Raw genomic sequence first — 22,321 nt, 5'->3', positions numbered from 1 at the left:
TGGGAATGCCCAGGAAATAAAAAGCACAGTGGTTGGCCTACATTTTTAGACACAAGATGGCAACAGTGGGGAAGATCTGGCTGTAAGAATGCAAATGTCAGACTGGAAAGGTGTCATGCTAAATTTGGATTACATTCTAAAAAAGATAGAGATATTTCTTCCCAAGATAAATATTCACTTCCTGTAGTCTTGATCCTCTGATATATTTATGGCAGTATGTCTTTAATCTGAATTGAACAGATAAAAACATTTCCCTTCATTACTTATTACTGCAATCATTGTCACCCACAGACATTACTAGAAAAATCTAAATGATTAAGAAAATTAAATTGTCAGAGCAAATCCTAATCTGTGTTACTCCACGCTTTATGTATTGATACTTTCTGCCTCTTAACGCTGTCAGGAAGTTGTTTTGAAATATATGGAAGGCATATGTAGTGAACTCCGTGGAAGTTTCCAAACAAATTTCAGCTAGAACCAAACAAAATGCCTTTTCTATTTTCATATGGGCTGTAATACTAGAACAACTTTAACTGTTAAGATATGTAACCTTGTTCTGCAAAATGTATAGTATATATCATCTTTCCTCAAAACAAAGTTGCCATTGAGCCACTTAGCTCAACTTTCCCGAGTTACTCTTTCCCCCTTTTTTAGGCATTGATGCTTCAGGGATATTTGTTGGGGGCGGGGGGAGTAGTCATGATGGAGTCATGTAGTCAACAGCTCTTGTTCTTACGGGGGACTTCAACTTCCCAGACATATGCTGGAAATACAATACAGCCCTGAGGAAGCAGTCCAGGAGGCTCCCGGAGTGTGTGGCAGACAGCTTCCTGACTCAGCTGGTCAGTGAGCCTACTGGGGGGTGTCCCACTAGACTTGCTGTTCACAGAGAAGGACTGGTGGGAGATGTGGTGGCTGGGAGCTGTCTTGGGCAGAGTGACCATGCACTGGTAGTCTATTCTTGGTGAAGCTGGGAGATGAGGGGGAACATTTGTCAATAAAACTTCTACCTTGGACTTCCAGAGGGCAGACTTTGAATTGTTCAGGACACTGGTAGGGAGGGTCCCTTGGGAGTCAGTCCTGATGGGCAAAGGTGTCCAGGAAGGATGGATGGACCTCAAGAAGGAAGTCTTCAAGGTACAAGAGCAGGCTGCTCCCTCTGTGCCATAAGATGAGCTGACAGGGAAGATGACTGGCTTGGCTGAGCTGGGAACTTTTACTGAGTGTCTGGGAGAAAAACAGAGTTTGTGTCCAGTGGAAGAAGGGACAGGCAGCTCAGGGAGAGTAGAAGGAAGTTGCCAGCGTATGCAGAGAAAAAAATCAGGAAGGCTAAAGCCCAGCACAAGCTCAGCCTGGCCATTACAGTTAAGGATAACAACAAATGTTTTTATAAATATATTAATGGCAAGAGGAGGGCCAAGAGAGAATCTCCATCCTTTACAGGATGCATGGGGGGGGAACATGACTGATGAGGATAAGGAAAGGGCTGAGGTTCTTAATGCCTTCTTTACATCTGTCTTTATTAGTCAGACCAGTCAGGGTACTCAGTGTCCTGAACTGGAAGCTTGGGACAGGGAGCAGAAGAAACCCCCTGCAGTTCAGGTGGAAACAGACCTGTTGCTCCACCGGGACTGTCACAAGTCCATGGGGCCAGATGGGATCCACCTGAGGGTGCTGAGGAAGTTGGCAGATGCGATTGCTGGGCTACTTTTCATCATCTATCGGTGGTCATGGTCATCTAGAGAGATGCCAGATGACTGGAGAATTGCTAATGTGACACCCATCTTTAAGAAGGGTCATAAGGAGGACCTGGGGAACTACAGGTCTATCAGCCTGACCGCAGTGCCAGGAAAGGCGGTGGAACAGGTCATCTTGAATGCACACAGCATGTGCAGGACAACCAAGGGATCAGGCCCAGTCAGCATGGGTTCGTGAAAGGCAAGTCCTGCCCGACCAACCTCATTTGCCTCTATGACCGGGTGACCTGCCTGGTGGATGAGGGAAAGGCTATTGATGTAGTCTGCCTGACTTCAGCAAGGCCTTTGACATGGTCTCCCACAGTATTCTCCTGGAGAAGCTGGCAGCCCATGGCCTGGATTGGTACACTCTTTGCTGGGTTAAAAACTGGTTGGACAGCTGGGCCCAGGGAGTAGTGGTGAATGGGGTGAAATCCAGCTGGTGACCAGTCACAGGTGGTGTTCCCCAGGGGTCAATGTTGGGGCCCACCCTCTTCAATATCTTTATTGATGATTTGGCTGAGGGAATTGAGTGCACCCTCAGTAAGTTTGCAGACGACACCAAGTTGGGGAGGAAGTGTCAATTCGCTGGAGGGTAGGGAGGCCCTGCAGAGGGACCTGGACAGGATGGGTCCATGGGCAGAGGCCAATGGGATGAGGTTCAACATGGCTGAGTGCCGGGTCCTGCACTTTGGCCACAACTACCCCATGCAGCACTACAGGCTTGGGGCAGAGTGGCTGGAAAGCTGTGCAGAGGAAAAGGATCTGGGGGTGTTGGTCGACGCTCGCCTGAACAAGCCAACCATGTGCCCAGGTGTCCAAGAAAGACAACAGCATGCTGGCTTGTATCAGGAACAGCATAGCCAGCAGGAACAGGAAGGTGATCGTCCCCCTGTACTCTGCTCTGGTGAGGCCGCACCTCGAGTACTGTGTTCAGCTTTGGGCCCCTCACTACAAGAAGGACATGGAGGCCCTGGAGCACGTCCAGAGATGGGCTACAAAACTGGTGAAGGGCCTGGAGCACAGGTCTTATGAGGAGCAGCTGAGGGAACTTGGGTTGTTTAGTCTGGAGAAGAGGAGGCTCAGGGGAGGCCTTAGTGCTCTCTACAACTACCTGAAAGGAAGCTGTGGGGAGCTGGGGGTCAGCCTCTTCTTGCAGATAACTAGAGACAGGACTAGACGGAATGGCCTCAAGTTGCACCAGGGGAGATTTAGTTTGGAAATTAGTAGACATTTCTCCACAGAAAGAGTAGTCTGGTATTGGAATGGGATGTCCAGGGAGGTGGGGAGTCGCTGTCCCTGGGGGTGTTTAAAAGTTTGGACCTGGTGCTTAGGGACATGATTTAGTCATTGGTAATGGTGGTAGGGGTATGGTTGGACCAGATGATCTTAGAGGTCTTTTCCAACCTTAATGATTCTATGATTCCCTCTTCATTCAATAGTTTTTTTGGTCCATAGCTTTGCTTTGTCTTGCTCTTAGCATTTCTAGGTGTATAAATTGTATCATGTTGAATCAAAATTGAACACTCTAGTCCTAATTTCTCCCCATTCCAACTTCTGTGCATACAGATGTGAAGTTTTCATCCTCTTCATACATGAATTTCTTTCAGGAATTCTTAAGCACTGGATGGATGGTATTGAAAAATTACCATGTTTCAAATTCTTTTCCCAATGCTTATACATGACACCATGCAGACTGTTCAGTCTGTTTTGAAGAGAGAATTATCATTTTTCAAATATATTTTAAAATTACATTTGCCATTCTAGTTTATCATTATATCTGGTTCCATAGTACTGTTAATTTTGATAGTAGCCTTTACCATGATGAAATTAAATTTAAAGTAAAATGTGCCCCAAAATATCCTTGTCTCTGCAGTACTATCAGTAACATTTTAAATCCCATGTTGCCAACAAAGATACCATTTCAGTTAGTTTTCTGTAGCTTGGAAAATCCAGGGGAAGGGTGAGGAGACACATCTCTGAGAAAGAAAGTCCTTTCTCATGCAGCCATCTTCTCATTACTGTAGTTATACTACAGACTGAATGAGGGCAAATTGCCAAGACCATACCAGACATCAGTTACCATGCCTCTCTCCCTCTCCTTTTGTTGCTGACCTGCCATCTACCCCACCATATCTGGGTACACTTCCTTGCCATCTCTGATGGCCAGAATCCCCCTTCTTTGGAGGCGTCTACTCCATCAGACAGTGCATTAAGTAGACATCTTCCATCCCACTGAGGTATGGAACTTGCAGACCATTCAGAGTCTTCTTCAAAAATGCATAGATATGCACCAAAATGATAAGAGTCCTGCTCTATTCTAACACTTCGCTGGGAAGGGAGAAGAGCAGGAGAAGAAAATAAAAGGACCTTAGTTTCCAAGCCTTCTTTTCCCACTTTTGGAGTGGAGATGCTACAATCCTACTCTGGGAAGGATGTTTAGGATAATCAAGAGCTCATCACTAATGCTACATCATTAATATTTTTTTTTTTAATCAGCCCATCCACTGATTCTCGGAATCTGCTTCACTCTAGGTTGGAGTTCACACGTTTACTTGAGCAAGGAACATGGAGGCTCCTGCTGTCCTCTATAACTCACAGCCGCTGTGTAGGGGAGCAGGTATCTGGGAACCATCTGCATCTGGTAATTCCAGTGTGTGCAGAGGACTTCCTCTTCTACTCGTCTAAATGGTGACCTGCAGAGCTTCTGCATGGGGCTTCTGGATGCTGTCATGCCTTGGAGGTTCAGTACGCTATGGTCTGGCTCTGGTTTCCTTTGGAAGTTAGTTTCCATCTGCTGGGATCAGAGGAGCAGCAGCAGCCTGGCAGTCCTGGTGCTGCAGGCAGATGTGCGAGGCAAGATTTGAGAAGGAGAAGAAGGTGTGTTTGCATGTGGTGTTTACCCAATGGCACTAGCTGGACCCACTTCTGCAGAACAAACCCAGCTCCATGCAGGCTGCCTCAGCTCCCACCTGGGGAGCCGCATATCCGCAAACAAGCCCTCCCCTCCCCACCTGCGCGCACCAGGCGACCTCGCAGCGGAGCCTCCCCTCCCCTGGCAGCGAGTAGGCCGCCTGTAACTGGCAGCGCTGGCAGGAGGAGGAGGAGGAGGCGGTGGCTTGGTGCCGGCCCCCCCCTCCCGCTGCGTGAGGAAATGGCCCTCACGTGAGGAGAGGAGGCGGTGGCGCCTGCCTGCCCCTGCCCCTGCCCGCTGCCTCCCTCGGGGAGGTGCCGGCGCCTTGCGGGAGCTTCGCGGGGGGCGGCGGGGCCATGCCGACCAACTTCACCGTGGTGCCGGTGGAGGCGCAGGGCGAGGAGCGGGACCCGGCGGAGCGCGATGCGCGGCGGCAGCAGCAGCAGCAGGAGGAGGAGGAGGAGGAAGACGACAACGGGGAGCGGGGCTCCAGTGAGAGAGACAGGAGCGGGGGCGGGGGGCGGGGGGCGGGGGGGTGGGGGGGGGCGGGCGCCGGGTGTTGGTGTGATTGCGTGCGGGGAGCCAGGCTCCCGGTGCCGCCGGGCGGCGGGGTCCGCCTGCCCTGCTCAGGTGGGGGAAGTGCGGGAGAGGACGAAAGTCCGGCGCCTTATGGTGGCTGAGAGTTTGTTTCACTCTGTTTCCACGCTGGCCCCGACGAGGAAGTACTCCCGGGTCAGCTCTTGAGATAGAGAGGAGGAAAGATTTCTGACTGTGAAGAAGAGCGTAACCATACCTGGATTGTTTCAGGTGTTTGGCTGGCTGTGTGCCTGTGCATCAGCATCTGTAGGTTTTTTACCTGATGGAAGTGTGTGAGGGACGGTTTGCTTCTACTAGGCCTCACTCACGGTGCCATCGAGGTGAGGAGGATCGAGCCCGAGGTGGAGCTTGGACAGTGCAGGACTCTGTTCAGGGCAGCCTGTTCCGTGACAGAATGGGTGCTTGTCCGCAAGTAGTGGTGGGAAAATAAGAGCTTTTGTTGCTCAGATAGCAAGGCCCTTCCGGGGAAGTAATAACTCTTTCTTCCTTTGGCTCAAAAGCCCTCAACACTTCCTCTTTCCAAAGTATGTTGCAGCAGCAGTGCCAAGTGTGGTCCCTGAACAGGCTAGCACTGAAAGCTGGTTGAATCTTGCATATTATTTTGGACACTCTATCGCAGTCAAAACATGTTCCTAATACATTTTTTTTTTTATTTAGATGTTAGATGATTACAGGTGAAAAGACAAGTTGTAAAAAGGAAGTTTGTCATAATGGTTGTTTCTCCTGCTGGTGATATAGGTCACAGATAAAATAAGGTTAATACCATATGATGCAGGATGTGAAAACAAATATTTGACAAAGTTAATTATGCACAAATGGATGAAAATAAAGATTTATTGGAAAGGTGGTCAAGAAAAACAAGCTGACAAAATTGGGTTGTTTGTTACAGAATTATAGAATGGTTTGGTTGAAAGGGAACTTTAACGATCTAGTCCAACACCATCCGTGCTTGAGCACTTGTTCATTTGTTTTCCCACAGCGTTTGCTCCCCTCGCCCCCCAACCTCCCTGAAAAAGTCGCATGTTATTTGTAGTTGCGTTTCCTTCAGTATGTTGAAATAATGAGCAACTGGCAATTTTTGTTAAAGTTTTTGTTGTTGTTATTCTTAAACTAAATTGAATAGGAAGTCATAAGCAGTATAAACTTTGAGAGCAGTTTGATTCCTATACTGGCTGGATAAAAGGCAGAAAAAAAGTGAATTTCTGAAGAGTGACTGCAACACAGAATTAGTCTGTTTAGGCGGCTTTCCTTACAGTGATAAGGTAGTTAGAAAGGCACGGAGTGTGGTGTTAGGCCATATCACATCTCAAAATACTGAACATAAATATGAGTATGGCTAGACATGTGTTGTTAGAGTGTGCATATATATGAAGCATCTGGAAAGTCTGGAACATTCAGAAACCTTGCAGGGTTGGAAAAGAGAAGAGTGGAGCTGGTGCTTCTGTAATGGTTTATTTATAACCTTTTCAGGGTGTAAGAGTTCTTAATTTTTCATATAATTAAGGAGATTTTATGTGGGCCTGAGAGTTACATTTGCACATTGTTTAGATTATAGTCTTCTAGAAATCCATCACCGGAGCCGATGAATTTAAGTATAATTTTTCCTGGTAATGGATCTGTAAATAGCAAGTAGAGAGGAAAGCACTGGAAAAGCTTTTTTGACCTGTAGACGAGGTACAGTCAGAGAGGTCTAAGTTCAGTAAGAGAGATTAGATGCTATACTTGGATACAGAGGTTGAGGAAATAAACAGCATACGTACTGTTGCCTTAGGTATTATACAGGTATCTGTGGTATGTAAACCTGTAATGCATGAGATCGTTAGATTAATGCTCTGTAATCAAACAGTTATCCTTAACTCATTCAGTCTTCTGAGAGCTTTAAGAAATCCTAAATATTGGATTTGTTAACATCAGCTAAAAGATACTGTGGTTAAGCCCATCTAAAGGCTTGTGTTAAAACTAGAAGAAAACAGAAATAGTGCAGTGGGGAAAAACATGCTTTTTCTGGTTTGGGGGTTGAAGTGAATGAGTGCTGTAAAAAGTGAGAATTGTTAAAGTTGTAAAAAGGTGGAAGAAGGGTACAGCTGGGAGTAGAGGTTGGAGTAAGAAAACAGGTGGAATGAGACCTTCTTGAGATCACCCTTAGCCTATATAGCTCAACATATGATCTTATTGTTTGGGCTATCTAGAATTTTATCAGTTTTAACGAATTGTATGGCTAACATATAAATAATGGTTCTGAAATTGCCTTGACTATGCTAGTCATTTTTTTTTTTTAAGTGTGTATTGCAAATAAAATAGTTCTGTTGATTTATTATAAACTTTTCTGTGTAGTCTCCCTTTTTCATACATTCTCATCTGATACTCATCTATGTGATAAGAGTAAACTGGGATGTTCTTACTCTCTACGTTCTTCGCTCCATAAACACTTGAAATTCTAGCCTTGTATTTTCTGATTGTGTGATGCTTATATGTGTGCATAGGAGGTGGAAGCTTACATGAGTGGCTGGTTGGCTGGATTGTAGTACTGGCTTCAGTAGGATTTGTGATGAAGAGTAATGGGGAAGGGCAGAAATTAACGTTTGGATTGAACAATACAGCTGAAATTTGGGGCCTTACTGACTCAGATTCCTCCTGCTACTTTGTATATATTTATGTGCACCTATCTTGTTCAGTGATCTTATAGTTCCCTATAAGGGAAGAGTGCTTAGGAAATAGTAATTAGTGAAAGAACAGAAGGAAAGAGTGATCTGTTGTGGGGGGAGTAATGGATGAAGTTTTAGAAGAACTTATGGTTTTTGTTCTTCACATTTGTCAGTAATAACTGCCTACAGTATAGACCTGTAAAAACTTTGAAATCAATCAAATTTGTCTTTCATTACAAGTTCAACACATCAGATGTTTTGGAACATAACTAGCATCCTGTAGTGTTATGTACCTAGTCACAGCAGTGTCTTACTTAGAAACCAATATGAAAAATAACTCCTACAAAAAAAAATTAAATTGAAGAACGTCAATTACAAAGAATATCAATGGCAAACTTGATCGGTTCCCAAGAAGTCATAGCATTTGTACTTACGTGGGGATTCTGTTAATTTCTGAAAAATGCTAATTCCAGGAAAACAACGGGATAGTTGAGGGTGCATATATGCAATGGAGGGAAGACAGGCTAATCTCACTGACATCTGTAGTTGATTATCTGTCTGCTTCTGCTTAAACACAGGACCAGTCTACTGTTCATAACTTGCTGCACAGAAAATACATTACATTTTTGTGTTCTGCTTCATCCCCTTGCGGTTTCTCCATATCTTCACACTTATTTAAATCTCCATAGATTAAGTACATAAGCAGGATAGAAAGGGATAAAGAATCAGCGGTGTGCACGGTGTATCCAGTACTGGCCAGAGGCTGATGCTGTTGTCTAGGGATATGCATGGGCTGGTGAACGTGATACTGTTTCCATGTTCTTCCAGGCTCCAACCACTTGTGGGTCAGATATAGCTGAGGCTTCTGTAAAACTTGATTTAAAAATATAAACACACAAAAATAAGGAAAAATGAATCAAATTCTAATTCTATTTTTATTCTAAATACACACAGCATGTCTCTCCTATGTAGTCAGGAAGATAATGTGGTTTTGGTATATCAGAAACTGGCAGTAAATTCTGCTGCTCAGTGGCATATTACCTCTTTTTTGTTTGTTTCTGAACCAGTCATCAAATCAAGCTAATGCCTGCCAATCCCTTTCTAGACTACTCATGATTTTATAAACCTAGTCCCATCTCAACCCTCTCACTTTACAAATGGAGTATTTTACATGTAAGTCATTCTATGTGGGAACCATTGCTTAATGCTTGTTCCCCTTACTGTCTTTCTCTTGAACTTTTTCTACTTCTGTTCATTTCGGGAAGGTGGAGGTTCAAGAACAGTGTGCAATAATCATATTGTGAATGGACTCTGCTTTTTATACCTTTGTCTAACATGGACTTCTTTATTTTTCATTCCCAATGTTCAAGCTGTGTTTTGAAAAACAATCATTGTACAGTTGTTTTTTATGAAAGTCTTAAACAGAGCATCTCATTTATGAAAGATAAGAATCAGCTAGCTTGGAGCCATACTATCTAGGGTTGTTTTCCTTCATGTATGTAAATACCAACTTTTACAGTTCTATGTTGAATTTTGCCTGTTGTGTTAATGTCCGTTTAGTCTCAAAGGTCCTCTGCAGCACTTCACAACTACCTAGTGTCTTGACTAAGCTAAATAACTTGAAAGAGTTTCCAACTGTCACATCTCTGGTCACCTAATTATTTTTGTTGTTGCATTTTATTAATATATGGAACAGTATGTGTCTCAGCACAACTTAAACAGCCATCTGACTATTACCCTTGTCTGAGTAGACCATGCTTGTCTTTTTTCTTACTCATTTACTGATGTCTTATCTGAGATCTTCTCTTTCAGTCCATGGTCATTTTATTTCTTTAAGTGTGTTCTGTGAATTTCGTTTCAAATGTCTTGGCAGACTGAGTCAGAGATCCTGATGGCAGACTACATAAATTCAATTTCCATTCTCATTGATTCTCTCAACAAGCACTTTCAGCTTTGTGAGGCAGTCTCCCTTTAGAGAAGTTATTGGTTACTTTCCCCCTGCCCCTTGGCGTGCTGAATAATGCAGTTTTGGTATGGAGAGTGCTGTTCCTCTTGCAGAGAAAGGCACATCTGACAATTGACCACAGGTGTGGTTGAAGCATGTAGGATTTTTCTCTGCTGCAAGGGGCATTGGCTGTCCAGGTCATCTCCAGATGTATGCCTAGCTATGCCAAGAGACTCTAATTGGTCTATTCACCATTTCAAAATGATGTATGTAGCCAATTTAATTCAAGTGTTTCTTGCTCTATTGTATATATGTAGCTCTATTAATAGCTACAAGGGAAGTAAGTGGGAATGAGAGAGAGTTAAGGATAATGAACTAAATAATTTCACTTTTGTAACTGTTTAAATGTTTTTAGACTGTTACAGTGTTTTCTCCTCTACAGAAGGAGAACCATAAGTTACTGCTTGATATGGACTACAAATTATTATTTTTATTCAATTCTGTTGAAGTCAAGTAAATTAAATGCTGACATTCCCATATAGGACTTACTGCCCAAGAGCTAAATTCTAGTTCTAAAACAATTTTAGACTATTCCAGGAGGAGAGACTATCAGATATAGTGATAAAAACCCTCATAATGTTAAATTCTCTGATCCAGTAATGAAAATATTGTTACTGAGATCTCTTGATCATTTTATTGTTGGAAATCTGGCTTTCTTTTCTTAATGATATATTTGCAGTCATCAGAGTATGGTGAATAAAATTTTTCTGGTGCAACTGTTTTTTTATTAGTTTTTCATAACAAAACTTTGCTCATAATGTTTTATTATGGTATAATTTTTAAGATTATTGTGACCCATGTGTTAAAATCTCAAGCACTGTAAAGGCTGCCTTTGGTAAGGGATATGTAGTCAAGATGTTAAAGCATAGCAGATCATAATAGGTGCTGCTGAATAAACTAGGTCTGTCTCCAGTATTACTGTTTGTGGACTGTTTTAGGGAGCCAAAACAGCAAGAAACTGGTTATAATAGGAACATGAAGTTTTTTTTAATAGGCTTTATTTCCATGAGTCAGCTCGCTGTAGAACAGTGTTGTTCCACTGCCATCTCAATGCACATCACCACCTTAATAACAATGCAAATTATTTTTATTTGCCCTCTAAACTGATGAACTACAGTTTTATCAAAAACTTATTTTCTGGATTTGAGTAGAAATAATGAACTTTTAAGGATTTCTTTCCCCTTTTACCCAGCATGGGTTCCATTGTTCAAAAATAGATTCTTGTAATTACTCTCCAAATAGGTTCTCATAACCCTTTCCTGGTTCATGTGGTGGTGCTTGTGTAATTGGGTAATATTTGTTTTCCTACTTTACTGTATTGGATGTACCAGTTCAATAAGGAGAATGTTTTGTGCATACTATGATGTGTATAGCTGCAGCTGCTTTAAAAAACATTTATTATGAAAATTAGTATGTATCTGAACAAATTAAGATCTCACTCTTTCTGGAAGAAGAAAGGAAAAACTTACTCTGTTTCTTGCCTTCTAACAGGGGGACACGTTTGTGCCTTCTAACACTGAAAGCCTCTTCTTGCAAGCCTGCTTGCTTGAAGTGAGTAAAACCTTTCAGTAGATTATTGAATGGGAAGCTTGCTTTCATTGAAAATATGACAGAACTTGGCTTTGTTACCTTAGAACTGGCCTGATAGAAACTTACCAGGACAGGAGCAATCGAATCGCTCGCTGCCATTGATTAGTCCTATCTCCCTCTGCTGGCACAACTTGTACAGTGCAAGTGCTCCTCAGGTCCACAAGCTGTTTTTGTTTTTTTTTTTTTGGTGGGGTGGGAGAGGTGTAGGAGTCAAAACGAGGAGTGACAAGAGCCAGGCTTTTTGCAGTATCGCTCACTTAAAGCAGGTCTTGCAAGAGGGGCTTTATGAAATGTTCCTGGAAGGAGCCTTCTAGCCTTTCCACAGGTGACCTTTTTTTTTTTTTTTTTTTTTAGTGTAAGCGTTAAGGTCACAGGGAAAAGTAGATTTCAGCTTTGATGCAAAGGTTAGACCACAGGAAGAATAGTCTGCTCTAAGCAATAACATCAGTTTAATACAATTGAAATAGTTTGTATGAAGTTGCTTGAGGCTAGTGCAGAATGCGTAAAATAAGTTAATGCATAAACCAGAAAACAATGGTTAATACTCTTTCAAATTAGATATACAACTTCTAACCCAAGTTGTAAAGGGGACCCCTTTATAAGACAAGTATTTTGAAATTATAAAGAGTGCTTCCAAAGTTGCTAGGATTATATTTTAAAGTGTTTTATTTATCTGTTACATCTTAAGTACAATATTACAAGCTCTACCTACATAAAATCATTCTTTAGCAACTACATTTGCCTAAGATCTGTTCATATGTACTTGATGCATAAAACTAACTTTTTTGATACTACATAAATCTGTGAAATAGGTTACTACTACTTGTTAGTGTTTACCAATCTTTTTTATAAGTCTCTCGAGGTGAATTTATTTGATGTGAAGAAAACCTTAAGCAGTAGCTATTATTAGGTAACGAGATGGTTTTTTATTAACTTGATCCTGCCCATTTCACTAAGCACAGTGTTTATTGCTAACAGAAATGCTGCAGCTGGATTCTGGTCAGAGAGTTTGTGACTGTCATATAGTTTGGCTTTGTCATGTGCCTGGTTACAGTGCATGAAACCTTAATGACTTCTTTCAGGATTAATCCCTTACTAGTAAGAAACAGGATTTGAGGTCTTAAGCAAAGCTGGGAAGAGGTAACTGTCAGTTTCCATTCCTGATGCATGAAGAATCAGCAGATAAGAATGATTTGATTTACTTTAATTATGAATGAGCAAGATAATGAAGAAAGTGGGCAAAATCCAAGTGAGTCTCTATATATGCAGTATTGTGTTGTAATGGCTATTTCAGTTAAGTATCACATTCTATACTTATAGCTGTCCTGTGAAGAACTTATAAAAAGTCTTTCTAGTGTGCTTTCATTGGAATTACACTGTGCTTGATTATAATAGCCTAAGTAAAGGAAAATGAAAAAAATTAGTGATGTTGATAAGGGAAGGGATGCAGTACTGGAATCCTCCATTATATGAAGGGGTTTACAAGGAGGTTAAGTACATCATGTGCTGCTTTTCAAGGAAGCTTAAATTGTACTAGTCATTGGTAGTGATAATGCAAGAAATTAGGTGATTTGTTAAAAATATGTAGACACTTATTTTAAAAGTATCACTTTGAAATGAAGTAGATTGCACTGACTTCCTAAGCCCATTCAATGTAAAAAAATAACAAACAAAAAATTATGGTGGTGAAGATGTGTTGAAACAAAGTTATTGATGTCTTTTCCTAATTGGAATTTAAGTAAGGCAATTGTTTTTGAAAAATTTGGGTTTACTTTAACACTCTAGAGAATACTTCTATATGTTTTTGGAGTAGGAGGGGTGAGAAATCTAATTTTAAGATTGTCTGAGTCCTTTTATTGCCTGCTAATTAAAAAAAAAAAAGACATACAGGAAGTAAATATGCATCATGAAGAAGATGGAATTTATGCTTTTTGCCACAGGCAACATGACATTTTGATATTTCATTTAAGTGACTTCTCAGCTTTTTTTAACCCTAAAACATTTATTTACATTAACAAGAGATGCTTTTTTTTCCCTGTTTTTACAAACAGGATCTTATCTTCATGTTTTCATTGTATAGTGGTTTGTTCTTAATACGACCCAATACTAACTTCATGAAATGCCTATCATAGTTTTTATTAGAAAGATCATTGTATCTTGCTAACCAGATCCTACTTCAATGTACATACAAGGGCTGTGATTAAGAGTTGCCATTTGAAAATGTAGTGTCTTTTTTTTTTTTTTTAATGTACCTGTTGCTTAGTTTGTTAGAGGACTTATCAAGGCCAAGCTGATTTGTGGCCATGTGGTTCAATTTAGATGGTTTTCAGAGAAGTGAGAAATACCTGTATTCTTTTGCCATTTAAAAAATAACCTGCTTTTTTTTTCTCAGATTAATGTTAATTTGTTGCAGTATAACAGGAGACGTAGATGCTTGCCATACGGACTTGTTTGGACAAAATTTGTTTGAATACAAAGGCAAATAGGACCACTTCTTGAATGTGAACAGTATGTGATAGGTATAGTGTGGAACAGCGAGGAAGCAGTGAATCTGGAAAGGATTTAGGGGTCAGACTGGAATAGAAGAGCATGATCTTGGTTTAATGCTGTGGTAAAGAGCATGATCCTTGCAGCAGAAAGGTGATTATTATACTTCTGTAAATAGCACAAATGAGACTGTAGAAGGCTGTATTTGATTTTTAGAGTTTGTATTTTTCTTATATATCTTAAAAACTGGAAAGGATGTTGCCATAAAAATGACTGGAGATTAGGAGAATGCTTTATGAACTTAGTTGGTTTAGTTTTTCCAAAAGGAGTTTAAGAAACTTGATAAGTATTGTAACCTTCATGGATGGAAAATGCTGAGTGCAAGTGGTTAAATCTGGAAGGTATACTAGGAAGTTACAGATAGGAATGTGAAGATCCAAATTCAAATGTAGAAATAAGGAACAATTCTTTGAGATTTTTCTTCTAATTTAAAAAATCTGAATCGTAACAGGAAAATATCTACCATTTTATTTTTATTTCAATTCTGAAAACATGAGGGTCAAATCTCAGCATGTTTTCTCAAAAGTTGTAGAGCCTAATGAAATTCTGTAACCTGTGGAAGGACAGGAAATAAGATTAGATGGGCTAATATTTTTGTCCTTAATCTCTTAAACAGGCATTTTAGTGCAAATTTAGGATCACTTAGATGACTGTTTGCCTTCTCAATTCCCAAGCTCTGGTCTGTCATTTTCCCTAAGACAAGATACCTGTAATACTTCTTTTTTTTAATGTTTCAACTCTTTTGAATCGTGGAGGAGGAGGGCAAGGGCTATTGTTCTATGATTTAGTTAGATTGGCATCAGTGCTAAAGAAGTGTTTTTGCTTACTGAGGCCGCTTATTCCTGTCCTTATTCTTGTCTCTGTAGTGACAGCATAAGCACTTGTGTAGTGAACACAAACTCAACTGGATTCAAAATTACAGCAAAAAAATGAAAATAAAAGCAAAATAGTTCTCTCTGAACTCTGTATTACTCCACCAACCCCTGCTGAATAGTTTACAGTTCTGTTTGTGTGAGGATCAGGATTGGGTAAGTTATAAGACAAGAGGGACACCTTTTTTGTGGCAAAGTGGTCTCTGCCTGTTTACATTGATTGTAAATCTATACTGTTGAGCTCCATCTTGTGCTGCATAAAATTGACTTGTTAGGATTTGTTTAGATTTTTTTTTATTGGTAACGTACCTTAAAGTATTCTACCTATCAATGATTGTGAGGGTCACTACTCTTCATGAAACTTTTGAGGAATGAGAATTTGAACAATGTGCTGCTTTGGCTTTACGACCAGCACTTTGAATGCAGACTTATTTCAAACATAAGTTTTGTTTGGTGCCTGGAAATGTTAATGAGAAATTATTTGATGACCTTGGCAGTTCTGAACTTTGGGCTAACACAACCCTAAGTTATTACAAGTTTGTAATAACTTGTGTGGGTTACATTGCATCTGCAATTGGAAAACTGATAGATTGGTTTGGGGGCTGGATTGTTATAATAGCTATAGTTGCTTTTCTCATTAATTGTACTAGAGAGGAATGGGGAGAAAATATGATGGTAAAGGGCTTAAGGGTTGAGATAAGGACAGGGAGATCACACAGTAATTATTGTGACAGGCAAAACAGACTCAGCGTAGGGAGACAGTAAGATTTATTGCCTATTACTAACAAGCTAGAGAAGTGAGAAACAGAGGAAAGAAACCAAAAACACCTTTCTCCCCTTTTCTACCTCCTCCTCCCCAAGTGGTGTAGGGGAACAGTGGAATGGGGGTTACGGTCAGCCCATAGTGCTTCTTCACCGCTGCTCCTTCTCAGTCATCCTCGTCCCTTGTGCTGTGAGGTCCCTCCCAGGGGATGCAGTCCATAGTGAACTGAGCCTGCGGGGGCTGCCCACAGGCAGCAGCTCTTCAAGCACTGCTCCCACACGGCTCCGTACCACGGGGTCCATCCCCCAGGAGCAAACTGCTCCAGCACAGGTCCCCCACGGGTGGGCAGCAGCTCCCCCCAGACCCCCTGCTCCTGCGTGGTCTCCTCTCCACAGGCTACAGGTCCGGCCCGGAATCTGCTCTGGCAGGAGTCTTCCACAGGCGGCAGCCTCTGTCGGTGCAGGGCCACCTGCTCCACCGTGGTCACCTCCACGGGCTGCAGCGTGGAACCCTGCTCCACCGTGGTACTCCGTGGGCTGCAGGGGGACAGTCTGCTTCCCCGTGGTCCTTACCACAGGCCGCAGGGGACTTCTGCTCCGGCGCCTGGAGCACCTCTCCCCCTCCTTCTTCACTGACCTTGGTGCCTGCAAGGCTGTTCCTCACTCCTCTCACTCCCCCAGCTGTGTGGCAGTGTTTTTTTTTCCCTGTCTTAAATATGCTTTCACAGAGGAGCAAACAACGTCGCTTATTGGCTCAGCTCTGGTCAGCAGTGGGGCCCTTAACTAACATGGGGGCAGCTTCTAGATCTTTCTCACAGAAGCCACCCCTATGGCCCCCTGTTACCAAACCCTTGCCACATAAACCCACTACAGGTGGATGTAAAAATTAGGAGGAATAGCCTTTGCATGTCCCATAAATAAACAAATACCAGATAGACTTCCAGTAAAGGTACATTAGTTGTGGCTTTAGTTTGTTTACCTACTGGTCCATCAGTAAGCATGGAGCTGTGCTATGGTATGTGAACTTGTCATAGTAAATTAATGATGATAATTTTTAGAAAGTATATAACTGAGGTGGGGGAAGCAGAGGATATGTTATTTCTAAAGCTTAGGCGTTGCACACCTTACGTAAGGTGGAATAGAGTGTCACATCAGCAGTATTTTTTTGGTGTGTCATAAAAACCAGGAAACATGTCAAACCATATGAAACAGATTAAAAAAACAAACAAACAAAAAAAAAAAACCAACATGTTTATTTTACTTTTCTTATTTTTACTTTCTAATACCAGTGGTGTTCCAAGATTAATTACTGGCTCAGATGAACTGCTAGTCTGGTCCAGGTTTAAGATGATGCCTGGAAACCATCATATTTGAATTCCATTCACAAATCAAACAATGCTAAATGCAGATTTTTGAGTGCTTTAACTGGAAGTGTCAAGAGGTACTAGTCACACTGCGTAAGCTTTAACTGGATTCCAGAAGACACACGCATTAGACAAATATTTAAGACTTTGGAAGCGATCGTTTTTATCGTATATAAAACTTGCCTCCACACACCAGAGGGGAGTTTGAAGCAATTTCAAAGGGAAAAGCATGTAAAAAGCTGTTCATAAACATATGAATAGTGAATAAACTGGAAATAAGAGACTACTTGTCAATAAACTTTTGCAGTTACTCTTTTCAACATCAGTCTTTTGTCAAAAAAAAAAAAAAAGCCAACAACAAAAACTGTTGAAACAGATAATGCTGATCAAATAAGACCATGTCAAATAGAATGAAAATGATGAAATAAATATTGGCAAAACATGAAAAGAGAGTACAGGGTATTTAAAAAAACAAAAAAACAACACCACGAGATTTCTATAAAGCCTGGCGGTGACAGACGATATCAGAGAGTAATATTGGAAAGCTTTAAAAGAGTTGCAGTGTCAGTTGGAAATGCTTAAAAAAAAAAAAAAAAAAGATATGAAGAGCATGAACCCTAGGTTTTTGTTTTTACATTTGAAGTCTGCTAGGTGCATTTGACAGGACTTGTTTGTTAGAGATGATGATCTCTATGATGAGCTCTTTCCTACTGGAACAAATCCAAGAATCCCAAGCATATAACGGAGGACTTTACTATTCACTTATCTACAATTTTAAATACTCAAAATGCAGTGCTGAGGTGTTCATTTTATCTCCAGAACTGGTAAGACAAAACTATATTCCTTAGTAACAGAATTATGAATACTGATTCACATTATTAGCTTGCCCTTTTGATACTTTGTATAGTCTAATATTGCTGCTGAGTAGTAACTCTGACTTTACACACTACATGAAGATAAAACAGTACTTGAAATTCCCCAGCTTATTTTTTTTGAAGACTATTCCTTCCTAAAGGGTTTGGAAGTATTAATATTTAGCTAGTAAGTACAGATACCATCTCTCACCAAACAAGAAAAGTTAAAGGAAGTGCTTAGCAAGAAAAGTATTAAGAAATCTCATCCAATGGAAGAGGTTTATTTAATTTAGGAATTGGCTGTATAAGAAATACATTTTTTTTAAACTTTAGCATAAATAACATTAGTCATTTCAAGGAATGCAGCTGAAAGAAGATAATGCTCCAGTAATTCTGTTAAGAAACTAAGAAGTTTTAGTCCTTGTATGCCTTAGTGTGAAGATGTAAGCAATCAGCATGTATCTGAGTGGGAACAGAGTTGCTTTTTATTGGCTATAGCAATACTAACTGAACTGTTCTCTAGGAGTCCAACAGAGCTGATAAATGCCAATTTCTCTGATAATCATGTACTAAACTGGCACATTCCATCATGCTCTGTAAAAAGCAAACAAACAAAAACCAACAAAATGCACACCACACAAAACAAGCTTCTCCCCTCGTTCTCCCCTCCCCAACAACAACAGCCAAACAACAAACCTACACACAAGCTTGGTAGCTGGTCAGTGGAGTGGGAACTATTTAGGTTGTAGGACTTGAAGCAGTGGGACGGATGATACAAGCTTAAGTAGAGAAACAGAAAAATGAAAGCTGGACATTATGGTAGAATCCTAGATAAGAACAGTAGATTGTGGATGAATCTTCTCTGGACCATAGAATAAATTCTAGAGGCCTAATGGACAACAGCTATCTTTTGAATCTCTCTGTCTTGATACTAGTAAGTATTGTGATACTGTAAATCTAAAGGAGCTATGAAGACTGGTTGACAACATTCCTGAAGGATATTCTGTCTCATCTGCTTGAAGGACTGAGATCTATTTTTCTCTTATTACAACCAGGATGGTACTTGGAGTGCTGAGACTGCCTTCTGGTGTCTATCTCAGTAATAACATTGTTCTGGGACTGTGTGGGGAAAAAAAGTGCGCTGGAAGGATAGAGTGGAGAACGCACAGAAAAGAACAGTTTGTTCTCCAGCTTTTTTTTTTTTTAATTATGTGGTGAAAGGACTGTGTAAGTGTTGTTGCTGTAACAAAATATAAGGCCAAAAAGCACAAGCAAAGGACTTGAGGCTATTTGTGAATTCCAGTGTTGCGACAGTTACGAGCATGTAACTCCTCTTGTATTGTATGGACTGGAAACTAGGGGAAGTGATGCTGTATTTTTATTTTTTTTAAGAAGGTGTTTTAGAGCAGGTCAGGGGATCTACAGCTTTGTGAGATCGATATTTCAGTAAGGAAATGATTAAGTATGACGTCTCATTGAAGAATCATAGATATAGAGCCCAAGAATCCTAGATCCCCACAACTTTTGCAGCTTTTCTAAAAATAATTATTTTGTAGCTTTTTGCATAAATTCCTGCCTCAACACTACAGAAGTGTTGTTCTTTTCTTTTCTTTTTTTTTTTTTTTTTTTAATTGGAGTCAATAACGTATGGAAAAGCTAGGCTAGCTAGGCTAGCTTAATATACCCCCACATCCCCCTGTACTCAGCTCTGTACTCTCGTCCCCCTGTACTCAGCTCTGGTGAGGCCGCACCTCGAGTACTGTGTTCAGTTTTGGGCCCCTCGCTACAAGAAGGACATCGAGGTGCTTGAGCGGGTGCAGAGAAGGGCGACGAAGCTGGTGAGGGGCCTGGAGAACAAGTCCTACGAGGAGCGGCTGAGGGAGCTGGGCTTGTTCAGCCTGGAGAAGAGGAGGCTCAGGGGTGACCTTATCGCTCTTTTTAGGTACCTCAAGGGAGGCTGTAGCGAGGTGGGGGTTGGCCTGTTCTCCCACGTGCCTGGTGACAGGACGAGGGGGAATGGGCTTAAGTTGAGCCAGGGGAGTTTTAGGTTAGATGTTAGGAAGAACTTCTTCACTGAAAGGGTTGTGAGGCATTGGAACAGGCTGCCCAGGGAAGTGGTGGAGTCACCATCCCTGGAAGTCTTCAAAAGACGTTTAGATGTAGAGCTTAGGGATATGGTTTAGTGGAGGGCTGTTAGCGTTAGGTTGGAGGTTGGACTCGATGACCTTGAGGTCTCTTCCAACCTAGAAAATTCTGTGAAATCCCCCAAAGGTTTATGTCAAGTTCTATTAAAGAGAGATTTTAAGTAAACTAGAGAGGTGATAATATGTAGAAGTTTAAAAGACAAAATACTCTACAAAGGTTACTCTGTTAAATTAAGTTTTAAATTTTATTTCCTTAGATGTGGACACAGTCTCTGCAACTGACTCAGACTTTCTTGAACTAACCCTTGGGAACCCTTTCATTTTTGCAAATCTAAGACTTCAAAAAAAAAAAAAAAAAAAAGGGGGGGGGGTGGGAGCAAACAAAAACAACAGCAACAAAAACTAATTATTTCTTTTTAAAACAATATAGCTACATCAAGTGATCTGTAGATTTTTCAGAATGATGATTCCTTGTCAAGATAGATAATTTGTCATTGTCCTCTTTTTGAAGCAGCAATTTGACTTTAGTTCCATTTGTTTTCTGGAATATTCTTAAAACGGTATCTTTTGAACATCCCTTTTATGCTAAAACCTTGTTGTGTTGTTTTCTTTTACAGCAGGGGATGGGATTGCCAGGGAAAGTAGTCCATTTATTAACAATGCGGAGATGGACAGAGGAAATAAGTATGAAGGAAAGAATATGGCTCTCTTTGAGGTAAGTTTTTTGTTTGTTTGTTTGTTTGTTTTTATAAAATATTACAGAAGAAAATATATGTTACCTTCAATTCAGGTTGTGGTAGTAAGATAGAAAACAAGGAAAACCCTCTCCCTTTTTTCTGAAATTTAGCATAGTAGGGGAAAATCTGTGGGAAATTTAGTGGGAAAAACATTACATTTCAACAGGTTGGAATGCTGTAATAAAAAAAAAAGCTCATTTTTTTCTATATTCTAGTTTATATATGCAAAACTGGTAAATGTTGGTATGCATTGCTATGAAGAGGAAAGATGAGCCTTCTTGCATTTAAAATTGGTTGTCTATGAATTAGTTGTTGATAACTGCTGAAAGGTTTAATCTAGTAGTTTTAACAAAGCATTATCAAGTACTAAAAGAATCGGGAAATATATTATGTTGATCTGGGGAAAAACATACTTTTTAAGGAAGCAAAGCTATAAGCTGCGATAGGCCATGACTTAAATATATTGTCCAGTTACAATGTATAGCATACCATAGGTATTTATGCTTTCTAATATAAACATCTGATTTTTAATGCAAGTTTAATGCCTGTTTAATTCACTGAGTAATTACAATCATTTACAGGGCAAAAAAAGTATATTGATATGATACACTTAAGTGCTGTTTTCACGTTGAAATGGTACTTTCAGTAAGTTTAGCTTAAGTTTTACTTCAGTAGCATCCACTGGTCTTGCTTTGGTGCTTTGATAAACAAGGTCTTTGTTACGTTGCTTGCTCATCTTGCTGTTGCATTCAAGCCACCGTTCTTGTCTTCCTCTTATGCTCCTCCCTTCTTTCTTCTAAATATCTTTGCACAGAAGACATGTTTCAGTTCCCTTCTTCTGTATAACCAGAATGCTTGATTTTACTACTTTTCACTAAATCTTAGAGAAGATTGTGCTAGAGATCAGTGTTGTTAGTCATTAAATGTCTATTTGTCACTTACAGAATTTTTAAATAGTTTTTTGACAGAAACCACGATCGAGTTTAGTCACTGAATTTCTCTCCTTCAGACTTTTAACTCATTAATATCCCAAATTATCTGTTGTTCAAATCAGCCGCTGTATTCCTCAGTGTTGATAAAATCTCTGTACTTGCTGCTTTTTTCTTCATTGTCCCTAATTGACTTTGAATATATGCTTGCATCAGTTATTTTTAATACTGCCTGATGTTAAATCCTCAGCTGATGGTATAAAGAAAACTATCTTTTGCATATCTCAGATCATGGATCATGCTGTTATAGTGTCTTCTTGAAAACATTCTAGTGACTTCATCACCATTGCTGATGTAGTGTTCAATCTTTTCATAGCATGTGTTTTGTTGTATGTTTCGTAGCCTCATGTTTTCAGTTGACTTGTTTGTAACATTTCATACAAAAGTAAAAAAGTTAATGTATGTTGACTGTGATTATCATGACTTAATGCCTTCAGGCAAAGATGCCTTCGTTTTTATATCTTACTGTTTGCCATCCTAATCTCATCTACCTCGTAGTGTTTGATCTTGCATGTTTGATTGAATTTCCTAGTTCTGTTTTCCTGGAATACTTTTATTATGTGTG

The 22,321-nt window shown here is 40.4% G+C and overlaps 1 protein-coding gene and 1 long non-coding RNA gene across 4 annotated transcripts in view; one reads left to right on the top strand and one right to left on the bottom strand.

Moving 5' to 3' along the window:
- Positions 1-4,034: 4,034 nt before the first annotated feature.
- LOC311430904 lies at positions 4,035-7,500 on the bottom strand. Its single transcript, XR_014689107.1, has 2 exons — positions 5,444-7,500; positions 4,035-4,573 (listed from the first exon to the last, which is right to left on the bottom strand). It is a non-coding gene; the product is annotated as an uncharacterized lncRNA (long non-coding RNA).
- Positions 4,907-22,321, top strand: part of LOC311430900 (solute carrier family 12 member 7) — an 81,768-nt gene continuing 64,353 nt past the window's right edge. The window contains exons 1-2 of one of the 3 annotated variants that reach the window (XM_084507843.1): positions 4,907-5,142; positions 20,648-20,745. In XM_084507843.1, the coding sequence (XP_084363969.1) occupies positions 5,007-5,142; positions 20,648-20,745 (234 nt within the window). In that variant the 5' untranslated portion in view covers positions 4,907-5,006. Of the gene's footprint in view, positions 5,143-11,429; positions 11,449-20,647; positions 20,746-22,321 lie in introns of those variants that run through there. The other 2 variants (XM_084507841.1, XM_084507842.1) reach the window with 2 other exon arrangements.

Source organism: Aythya ferina (assembly GCF_964211825.1).
Source record: "Aythya ferina genome assembly, chromosome: 2".
In the NCBI taxonomy this organism is placed as follows: domain Eukaryota; kingdom Metazoa; phylum Chordata; class Aves; order Anseriformes; family Anatidae; genus Aythya; species Aythya ferina.
The sequence above is the reverse complement of the archived record's forward strand: the minus strand, read 5'-3'. Positions and strand labels throughout refer to the sequence as shown.